The following is a 12046-nucleotide window of genomic DNA, read 5'->3' as shown; positions in this document are numbered from 1 at the left end:
ACTGTTTGGACTGTGGCTTTGCTCTCCCCAGGATGGCCCAGTGGGCAGGCCACCCACTGTATGGAATGTATGGACTGTGGCTTTGCTCTCCCCAGGATGGCCCAGTGGGCAGGCCACCCACTGTATGGACTGTATGGACTGTGGCTTTGCTCTCCCCAGGATGGCCCAGTGGGCAGGCCACCCACTGTATGGACTGTATGGACTGTGGCTTTGCTCTCCCCAGGATGGCCCAGTGGTCATGGAGTCCCCTCGTGGATCTGGCGTCGTGTACTCAAGTGGCTGAGGTGCCCCCCCTTCCCTTCCCCCTGAGGTGCCTGTCCTATTTTCTTTCTGATGCCCCTGCAGTGTTCTCTCCGTGGAGTTCTTGTCGTGGGACTGGGCCTTGCCCCTTTGCACAGGACCCCTGTGATCCACGGACAGTGGTTGGACTACATTTAGTAGCTGTATATATTTTGTACATAGTTTATTTCAATATATCTGGCCGTTTATGATCTCTTCTTTTGGTCTTTGCATTATTTCGGAGGGGGGTGGTTTGTGGGTTGTGACAGTGATCTGTGGGAATGCATTGATGTGTGTGTTGTAGTGGGTGTGGGTGGGTGGGTGTGTGCCGGTAATCTTTTCCCTCCCCTGTGTCGTAGGTGCAGTACTCACCGATGTCTTCCGCGCCGCCGGGCGTGCTCCTGGTATATGAGGAGGAATAGGAGTGCGGGGATGACCTGCAACTCTGGCTCCATACTGCCGGAATCTCCTGTGGAGTGCGTAGAGGTGAGCGTTTTCCCGTTCGTAGTCTGTTTCCGCCGTGTTCTTATCGGCGGTGCTCCCGCCCCGGAAAAGGTGGCAGATTGGTGGGTCGTAATAGGGTGGGCGGTACTTTGTCTGCCGCCGGGCTGTTGGCGGGAACCGCCGCGCTGTTTGTTTGTACCGCTGTGGCGGTCGGAGTGTTAAGTTGGCGGGCTGTGTTGGCGGTTCCCGCCAGGGTCAGAATGCCATTTTTAATACCGCCGGTCTGTTCGCGGTCCGACCGCCGCCTCTCCGCCGACCGCCAGGGTCAGAATGAGGGCCTAAATGTTTGAAATATTTAATTGATATCATGTTGTAATTTAGACTCTAGACCAATAGTGTGCATTGAAACGATATTGAATTTCTGATGATTAATGATTCAAGTACGTGTGCATAAATAGAGAAATGCAGTTCTGCGTTACACTGACTGAAATGTGTTAACAGAGTCAAATTGCTTAAAGTATTTTTAACACCAATATTAATGACGAATTAATAATGTTGAATTTATAAGTTTGCATATTAAAAAGTATTTATTATAGTGTATTAATTCAATGTGTTGTATTAACTCACTTTTATTGGCCTAAATGAGGCCTGCTTGGCCGGTATTTCATGACTCCGCAGAAAATGCAGATTTATTTTCATAACTTGAACTTTCTTTCTGACTTCGTTCCCATGAGAAGACTAGCTTTGGTAATCGATCTCTATTGTTTTAGACAGAGATAAGTGAAACAATGTCCATTAATGTAGAATATCCTGACCTATGGACTGGCATTATATACAATAGTTTCAATCTTGTGTGGAGCATAACACACACACCAGAGCATAATGGAAAATGGTAGCAACAAGGCCAGTTGCCTTGTAGACGGCTCGAGTGGATGTAGGCACACAAAGCATAAGGCAGTTTAAAACAGACATTAGGTAACACATGTTAGGCAGCTATCTATCTTAGACTAAAGGCATCTATAGAATCTACCTCACGGAATAAGAGCCAAGAAATAAATTATAGTAAAACACAGCATTGCAAGTATAGAAATACAAAGCTCAAGAAAATCTTTTGGGAAAGTTGATTACCAGAGAGGTAAATAGCTTTATCCACCATAAATTCCTCCTGAAACCGAATATGACAGAAATTCTTCTTGCTCTTCCGAATTGCTGTGATTTCTCCACATTGTTCAAAGACCTCCTGAATAATTTCCTCTGTCGCATTTTCAGGTAACCCTCCAACGAACACAGTCTTACATCCAGGAGGCCTTTCCCTTGTTGAAGGTGGTGGAAGATCTAAGTATGAACAAAAAGCAGATGAGACTTCTGAGGTGTGGACAGGTAGCTTTTAAGATTCACTCACTTTCACAGTTTGATAACATCAAGGTGTACCTGCATCAGAACAGTGATAGCCACATAGCCAATCAGAATTCTTCCTCTGTAGCCAAGAAGTATTATAATAGAACAGCTCAGTGTGTGACGCCCTGGTCATGTCTAGCACAAATTTATCCCTCTGCAGTTTTTTTCCCTTGCCCATTTTGCCTAGGCTTGTGTCCCTTTGGGAGTGGGAGTTGGTGAATCTAGCACATAAGAGGTGCAGGGAAAAATGACACCTCTGCTGTGCTGTGTAATTTGGTTCTCTTTCAGGGTGTGCTAGACTCAGATATCACTTTCTGTTCATGCTGGTTCTACTCCTTACATCGGTGGGTGGGAAAAAAACTAATTTTGCAGAGCAGTAGGTAAAAATGGACAAATGTACCCATCATTTTTTTCTATTTTTTCTTTTGTTGTACGGACTTGCACTGCAGTGATACAAGGGGTGGAGGCTTTCAAAGAAGGGCAGTTTTTTAGCCCAACACACCTGGAGAGAGAGTGAAGTTGTTCAGTGAGGCAGCAGCACTGTTTTCCTACATCCAAAACTTGCTGGATTCACCTGCTCATGGTTAGTTAGATACTGGTCCTTCTCCCTCTGCCACACTCATTTTTAGTTTAAATAGAACAACAGTTCACCATGGACTCATTTCAAGGTAACATTCTATAATATCCAGATGTATAATCCATACAGGAATCGATATCAATCACAAACGTATTATAAACAACAATCAAATATTAAGCACAATGCTGTTAAAAACATTTATTTACATGTACAAAATTGTCATCTAAAATGACAGTTCTCTGAACAGTTTTCACATAGTGAGACAAATGCGAGAAAATGTTGTGTGTAAACATAAAAGGACAAATGATCCTTGACTCCAGAGAATTATTTGGCATTGAGCCTATGTGAGTCTATGTGATACCTAAACTAAGTCAATGGCGTTTTGATCTCTATAGTGAGCCAGATGTCCTCATCAGGACTGAGGAATGGTGAAGAGCACTATTACTAGGGCGCGAAGATCCCTGAGGAGTAAGGTAGTGAAGCGGGCAAATTAGTAGGAACACAAGACAGACAAATCAGTCAATCATAATGAGCAAGGCAGATGTTTAAAATGCAAGCAGCGTAATGGTCCTTTCAGTTCTAGGCACTGGTGGGTAGAGGAACCTATCTGGTGCTAATATAGATCCAACCAGAAGAAAATGGCAAAAACTTGCAAGGGCAGAGAGCCTAGTTTGGGTGTCCTCCTTGGTGGTTCAAATCCAGTGCATGATGAAGAAACAGCGTCTTGGACAGTTCAAGTCTGGATATGCAAGGAAATTAATCTAATGAACAAGAAATGGGAATTAATCACCAGCCACACTAAGCTTCAACTTACAGTAGGTGGTGACTAATTCCAATTTCTGAAATGACTCTACAGTGAACTGTTGTTCTGTTTACAATATGGCATTGCCCTCAGTTCCTAACTGACACAGTGGGCCAACTCTTGCGTTGAATTACTGCTCAAATGCTTACAATATACACAGGGTGGGCTTTGTGTCTGCCCCTTTGAAGCACTAGGGGCCAGATGTAGGAAACGTTTGCGACTCGCAAACGGGCGATTCGCAATTTGCGACAGTGCAAAATCGGAAATGGGATGCAAAAAGCCCATTTCCGACTCGCAAAAAGCGATGGGACCCGTTTGCGAGTCGCATCCGTTGCGACCCCATTTTGCGACCCGCAAATTGCAAGTCGCAATTTGCGAGTCGCAAACCTTATGCAATTGCAACTCGCAAATTGCGACTAGTCGCAAAAAGCCCAGTTTGCATGTCCCATTTACCACTAACTCAGAGCAGGTGGTAACCATTACCAAAGTATAAAAGGGGACCCAGAAGGCATCTGGGTTACTCAAGATGGCGGAGATATACCTGATAGCAGTGAGGAGGAGAGTCTACGCATCCCAGCAGAGGAGGAGGAGGGACCACAGACAGGAGAAGATATATAGAACCAGGCAGACTCTTTTTCAGCAAACTGAAGAGGAGATCTATGACAAATACCGCCTTAGCAGCGCAGCCATTCTAGAATTAATAGATTTACTGAAACCACAGCTAGAACACAAGACTCTGCGTGGCTGCGCCATCCCTACGCATGTGCAAGTACTATGCGCACTGCACCTCTTGGCCTCAGGGAGCTATCAGGGGGTCATTGCCGTGGCAGGTGGGGTATCCCAAAGTGCAGTGTCAAGGTTCCTCAGGGCATTCCTAGATGCCTTAGTCACGCACATGTCTCACTTCATATACTTACCAAGGAATGAGGCAGAAATTAACAGCACCAAGCTGGACTTTTACCGCATTGTCCACTTTCCTCATGTCATAGGGTGTGTAGATGGGACACACATTCAAATATGCCCCCCTGCTAATCTGGAACACATTTTCCGCAACAGGAAGTGTACCCACTCACTCAACATACAGGTTGTTTGTGATGCCCATTATGTCATCACGGACATCGTAGCTAAGTTTCCTGGCAGTACCCATGACTCATACATTTTTAGGCATAGTGGGATACATCAACGCCTGGAACGTGGGGAATTTGGAGACGGTTACCTCCTAGGTAGAGCCACAGACACTTGCAGACATACACACAGGTCACTGTGCACGACAATCTGGACTTCCTAACCGTGTACTTTTGTGCCCAACAGGTGACAGTGCATATGCTCTCAGGCCTTGGATCATGACTCCGTTTTTAACACCCAGAACTGAATCAGAGAGGCAATACAACAGTGCGCATAAGAGGACCAGGAACCTGATCGAGCGCACCTTCAGACTGCTGAAGGCAAGATTCAGATGCCTCCACCGCAGTGGAGGCGCCCTCCAATACACCCCCATTACCGCTTTCAAAATTGTAGTCGCATGCGCCATCCTCCACAACATAGCCACCCGACGTGGGCTACCTCTCACCCCTGCAGACCCAGATCCTGATGATGAAGAGCAAGAACAACCACATCGCCATCATGGGGATAGGAGTCTAGCTAATCAAGGCAGACTGAGACGGGACCACATTGCAACGCAATATTTTGGACGGTACATGTCAACTCCTACCATACTCACCTATTAACCATTTGTTAAGTGGAACAAAAATAACTGTTTTATTAATGTCATGAAGAAACTATATACAAGTTGAAATTGTCCATGGGCAGGAAAATGCCAACCAGTCATGTGGCACATTAACACCATGTGCCACATTAATCTGTCCTGGCTGTTATCTATGATCTCCTGCCCCTCCTGCCAGCCTGGCTGGTCCCTGCTGCGTCCATGGTGCTGTGCCTACCACTCCTCAGCACCCTACTGTGAGTGGCAGAGACACTGCTCACTGTTGAGCCCTCCTCCCAGGTGTATTTGTTAACTTCCTGGCTGTGATGCCATCATCATGTGCCAGGAAGTGTTTCCAGAGTGTTCTGGTATGCTTTCTGGAGTGTTCTGCTGCATCTGCAAGCAATTTTGAAGGTATTCGCAAAACTAATTGCGAGTTCGTTTTTGCACACTCGCAAACAGTTACCTCGCAAAATGCGGACTCGCACACAGCGTTGCGAGTCCGGCTGCGAGTCGCAAAATCGGATAGCTTTTTTTTCTGGCATTCCAATTTGCGACTCGCATTTTGCGAGTCGCATCAACTCGCAAAATGCGAGTCGCAATTTTTATTTTTGCTACATCTGGCCCTAGATTTCTTAAGCCAGCCTGTTTCAGTGGCCAATGACTTGGACTTTGTGGCTCATCCCATTGGTGTCTTCTTCACTCACCTAATGCTATTGTAGCATTGGGATCAGCCCCTTCATAAGGCCCAGATACCTTTCCTTGCTGGCTCAACCACCAGCCTCACAACTACCCTTTGGGAAGAAACCAATATTGAAAAGCGCTCAGGGCAGCACCATCACAAATACAAGTGCGCGAAGAGTCTAAGTGCGTGACTCTGTGAGGACAATCTGGGACAGGCTGGCTACAGCCTTATCTCATCGGAACTCTGACTGAATCAGCGGTCTATGCACAAACTATTATCTCTATGCTCCTGGAATGTCAGTGGAACAGCACAGAAAATGCAATTTCCAGACTTAATCTTGTTTCTAAATTGTTATGAACTCATACTCATACCCCTGCAGTTAACCTGGACTGAGACAAGCCATGTGATGCTAGGTTATATAGAGTTCTGGAAACCTGCCCTTAGAAAGCAGAAATATGGCAGACCCAGAGGTGGGCTGTCTCTATATACTGCAGTTAAATTAAAAGGGTGCATCATACCAATCATACTGGTGGAGAACTGGCTGCAAGACATTTAGATCTGCAACTGGAGATCATGGAAAGTTCTCTTCCTGTTAAATGTTTACTTCAATTTTGGTTCAAAGGAAACTAGAGGACAACTGAATAGTTTGATACAAGTTATGGGTGATTTAGGTAGTGATCAACCCCAAGCTGACTGTGTAATAACAGGGGATTTTAATACAAATGTCTTTCAAGAATCCTCCGAGGTCCTTGAGGGGCCCGATTTATGTAACCATCTGCCTATTCCTGAACAATCAAAGCCAAAAGGCTCTCCCCTCAGTCTGCTGGGCGAATACACTATCTTGCAGTTAAATAGCTTGGGATTCAAAGTACTGAACTGCCATTTGCCACAAGACACGCCCCCGAATTGGACAAGATCTGATGGGTGAATTTGCTCTTTTTTGGACTACACCATATGCAATGTTGAATTATTCCCTTTCATTGTAAAATTCTTTGTAGTCCCACAGACAGAGAGGGATCTTCGATCACTGTCATAAGGTCCAGCCTTCAAGACCACTCTGCGGCAAGGTCTGTAGGCAGAGGGTCATGTTTTGAGACCTTAAAGCGTATAAAATGGCATACCTCTACCTGCGATGCAGTAATGGCAGGATGTGAGGAACATCTAGATATGGTTGGTATTGGCAATGCGTCGCCAATCGTGACCTGGGATAGTCTCGTCGCCCATTGAGGACAAGATTCCAACAGCCAATCAATCAATTTGCTCCACCCAAACAGTCTGTCACCTCAACTGTGATCAGAGATTTAAAGAAAGCCCATAATAGAGCTGCCGGGAGAACACGTAAGCACCTAGAATCAAAGGTCTTACTCACCTCATTTAAGCAAGCACAGAAAGCCTATAGGCAGGCTATCTATGAGGAGAAGCGCAATCACAATTGTTTAGACCTTTTTTGGACAGGGCTTATATGTACCAGTAAGGACTTGGCTACGTAAACATCACAGAAGGGGAGTGGGAACTTTATCTGGCAGATAATTTTTTGTCAAGCGAGTTAGAAGTTAGTCTCTCGCATAAGGGAGCGCAGAGCCCAACCACATCTACAACTAATTCCTCGTCCCTAGTACAAGATTGCACGTACCCCGGGCTTAGATTATACCACCCCTTTTACATCGTCTACAATGTATCATATCTAAAACAAAAATGGATAGGGCACCAGGTGCCAGTGGTCTGCCACAAGCGCTATTCAAATATAATTCAAATATAATGTAACCTTTTGGACAGGTCAGTTCATCAATCTTTTCAATAACTGCTTGTGGAGTTCCAGAATCCCTGAGACATAGCATGGCTCTTTAATCCATCCGCTTCACTCAGGAGGTTCAAGGTCAGACCCAAATAACCACAGGCTAATAGCACTTCTTGAGAAGGAGGCCAAATATTATGATAGCTTACTCTTGGATGACCTGGGGTCATGGGCTGAGCTGAAGGGGATGATTCCAATGCACCAAACTGGGTTTATGCCTGGATCTGGAACATTAACCAACTTAAAGGCACTATAAATTTTGATGGAAAAGGCAATAACTTCATGCTCCATGCTGCGCTGCTTCTTTCTGTATTTTAAGGCAGCATTTGATCAGGTCCCAAGGGAAAGTTTGTGGGTCAAATTACAAAAATGGGGGATCCCCTCCAAAGCTTAAAGAGGCATTATTGAATTGCACACTGACACCTGGGTTTGCATCAAATTTGGAAATGGTTTCTCGCTCTTCAGGAAAATTTCTACATCTTGTGGTGTGAAGCAGGGGTGTGTGTTAGCTCCCCTGCTCTTCAATTTATTCACTGCGGATCATCTCACCAAGATTGGTGGTTCACGGATTAACAACTTGCTATGTTTAGCCACACATGGGTAGGTCTTCAGCGGCTGCTCAACCAGCTATCCTCCAATACGACCTCCAAAAATCTGGAGGTTAATTTGAAGAAAACAAAGGCTGTTGATTTCAGTAGTAAAAAGTATTTGGGAAGCGTCTCGTTCTACGACAGCTGCAAAATCACCTCAGAACAATCTTATAAATATTTACGGGTTCATATTGATGACACAGGCTGCTTCTTGAAGCAGTAAAAGTTGAAATCAGAGCCCTGGCTTTGCAGGAGTCCCTTTCAAAACTATTCAAATCCCTCTGGGGCCCTAGCCTTTCTCCTCTGCTGGAAGTAATGAGAGCTAAGATCGCTCCCTTACTGACTATAGTTGGGAAATTCAGATGGGTGGGGATAGCTGCAAAGTGAACAACCTAGTTATTAGGATCTGTAAAAGGGTCTTCCAGTTGCTGAAACTTTCATCTCCCGCTCAGATCCGACTTGAATTTGGCCTCCCAGATCAGCGGGCAGCCGGCGCTTATCTCAAGCTGTGTCATAATCTATGGAAGGTGAAGGCTGGCACCTTGGAATCTTTGCTATGGTCCAAAATCAGCTCTGGTGGGATAAAAGGGTCATGTTACTGCACATAGAAGATCTTTGGTCCAGCAACCTGAGCCACTTAATACTCAAATTAGGTATTAAGAAAAGTGTTCAGGTATGGTCATTCAATTCAGATAGAGCCCTCATTACTAAGCGCAGGCACGCTTAGCCAGTCGTAAACACTTATCAGTTAGCTGCCCCAGCTAGCTACCTCACGTGCATCTACAATTATCATCTGAAGGAAAAATTAATGGCCCCCAGGCTAGGAAATTGGGGCTTTTTGAAGCATCTTACCAGCTGGCAGCAGCCAGGGTCAGATTTAACTTGTAGGGGTTGTGGCGGCTGAGAGGAATCATTTCAACATGTGGTGTGCCTTTTCCCAGCATTTTTGGAGGAACAGACTGCAGGTAGAGTGGAACAGGCTTGGTATTCGTACGTGCCATCAAGCAATAACTGCCTACTTAAGCCCTGATAGTATGAGGTTGAATGTCTTGTTGACTAAGTTTATCATTACGCTGTATGGGGGGGCTCGACTCAGCTGTTTTGTTCCCCTGTTCCACCTGCTGGTAGGACCAGGAGCACTGCGAGCAGCAACTGATGGCTTGTGTGGACCTTGCTTCCTCTTCCTCTATGTCTGTCTTGTAATAATAACTGACTCCTGTGCTACATACATCTTGGATCTATTTTGTTAATGTTAGTATTTTACTTTCTTTTAGATGCATTTACCACTGCACCAAGCACGCTAGCACTTTAGGGACCCACGCCGCTGCTTTTAGTGATTATTTTGTGTAATATATTTTACATGTCTGTCTTAACAGATGGGATGTAACATCAGGGTTAGGCCCACTCTATGCTGCTAATTGTCGGCATGGGGTACTAGGACCACACACACACCAGATGTACGTGTGGTCACAGCTTCCGGTCACTAGGGACCAAGGCGGGGTTCTGGGACCACTGTGGCACTTCTTCCCAACCCTTACAAGAGGCAAGACGTGCCCGCCATCAGCCTGCGTGTGGGGCCAACAGGAGGACAAAGAAATAAAGAAGCTGCACCCCTCCCAGTCTCCTGTGTCATCCTTTGGCAGGGGGCTATGAAGGCATGACAACTGGTGATGAGGGTGAGGAATCTGGACTATGCCGCTCACCCTGCTTCACTGGGTGCCCCCCCTGAGTCCAGTCGGCCCTTGTGACCTAGACACCAGTGCCCTGCTTCACGCCACCGAAGTCCAATCAGCACCTACGCTGTTGTGCTGCCACCACGACCTCAAGGTTGCCAACTAATGCACCCACAAGCATTACAGTAAGCTCCGCTGTGCCCTGAAGCCCTAATTATGGATGACTTTTGTGTTTCCCGTGTCGATTTCAGGTCTATGCAAGATCTCTCTGAAGCGTGACGTCATCAATGGCCATCTTAAAGTCAGGCGCCGAGACCAAATAGGCTGCAGGAAAGGCTGGAGGCCATTTTAAAGTCAGACGGACCACAGAAAGTCCTGCGATGGCCAGTTTAAGGCCAGGCACGCCATGGAAACTGCATTTACAGCCAGTAACAAGCACCCCCTGGCATATAAATGCAGTATGTGCATGAAAAATACATAAAAACACTGCAACAACACAGCATGGGCACAGATGTCGGACAAACACCATCAGCAGAACTGAGACCTCTAGCAAACAAAAAACAACGGTGACAGTAGCTGCGCATCACCTACACGCAGTCTAACATTGCAGCCGCAACAAGAGCAGTCTCTCTGATGATGGCTGGTGTATGCAATGAAGGCACAATTCTTAGTGCATTTTTCAGGTGTCCTCTGCCGTTTGACCTCTTTGACTCTCAAACAAAGGGTGCTTGCTGGGAGAAATGTATCAGGCAGTTTGAATGTTACCTGAGTTCTACCTGCAAAAATTACATGATGAACATTTGACCTGTGTCTAAACTTGGTGGGGGATGACGTTGAAGACCTACTCGTGGCGTTCCCACCTGAGTCCATCACTACATACAAAGGCCTAATAAAATGCCTCTCAGACAGTTTTGACCACCAGTGAAATGTCAACTTCGACCGCTACACGTTCAACACGGCATGCCAACGAGCTGATGAATCACTTGATGTCTTCACAACGTGACTGCTCAAACTAGTCACTTACTGTGAATTTGACAAATTCTGCAATGAGGCAGCCATTAAGCTGCGCATCATCGAAGGATGCCACTCAACTGGATTCCGCAAGATAATCCTGAAAGAAGCATACATGCTGGATAAAATACTGACCATGGCAAGGTTAGGAGCCAGGGCTACATCACATGCCATATAGATGGAAAATTGGAGAGTATGCACAGTGGAACAGGCTCACCATATGGCTGGCAGCCACAGCAGGTATGACAAACCACTGCTACCCCTAAAGGAAAAACAAGAACGGACATGCTATCGCTGCGGCCTGAAATACCCGCACATCAGCACTTGCCAAGCCATGGGACACAAATGCCGAAATACAACTGTGACAACCACTTTGCAAGCGTCCACATGGGCGCACACATCAAGACAGAGAAGGGGCGACCTTCCCGGCCACGAATTACCTCTAGTCATCATGCGTGACACATGGAAGCATGCAATCGCAGTTCTTCCACTGACTCAGATACCACCAATACATGGGCATCCAATGAACGTCTATATCTCATGACGGATGCCTCAGTCCAAGAACATGTACAGATAGTGGACAAACAGCAAATAAAGAAGACAGCAATGGTAGATCTGCAGATCAGGAGTCACGCTTTGTACTTGACAGCGGAGCCACATGCAACATAATCTGAGCGTCAGAGTATGAAAAAATGAAACACAAGCCTCCGCTGGTGCCTTCCACTGTTGGGGTTTTTACATGGGATGCGAACCGCCCCTTAGTAAACATGGGGAAATTCGTAGAAATGCTCACGTACAATGACACATCCGTGAGAGAAGAGGTACATGTCCTTTGGGGAGATGTTCCAGCGACATGACTGCTAAGCAATATCACTGTGCAAGTGATGGGCCTCCTAGCCATGACGTATCACGGGGATGAGCGTCCCAACATCCTACGAGCACACCCTACAATCCTCAAAGAGCTTGGAAGGCTGAAGGACATGCAAGTCTCCCTTCACATCAATGAAGCGTTCAAATCAGTGGCTCAAAATCACTGCTGAGTCCCTGTGCACTTCCAGTCGCCGGTAGAAGAAGAACTAAAGAGTCTACT

General features: G+C 46.1%; 1 protein-coding gene across 2 annotated transcripts in view; it reads right to left on the bottom strand.

Moving 5' to 3' along the window:
• ENOX1 (ecto-NOX disulfide-thiol exchanger 1) overlaps positions 1-12046 on the bottom strand; it is a 2146160-nt gene that overhangs the window by 538205 nt on the left and 1595909 nt on the right. For both annotated transcript variants that reach the window (XM_069205418.1, XM_069205419.1), the window contains one exon: positions 1852-2058. In XM_069205418.1, coding sequence (XP_069061519.1) covers positions 1852-2058 — 207 coding nt within the window. The remainder of the gene's footprint in view (positions 1-1851; positions 2059-12046) is intronic.

This window comes from Pleurodeles waltl, chromosome 8 (genome assembly GCF_031143425.1).
Source record: "Pleurodeles waltl isolate 20211129_DDA chromosome 8, aPleWal1.hap1.20221129, whole genome shotgun sequence".
Lineage (NCBI taxonomy): Eukaryota > Metazoa > Chordata > Amphibia > Caudata > Salamandridae > Pleurodeles > Pleurodeles waltl.
This window is presented reverse-complemented; position numbering and strand designations above follow the sequence as displayed.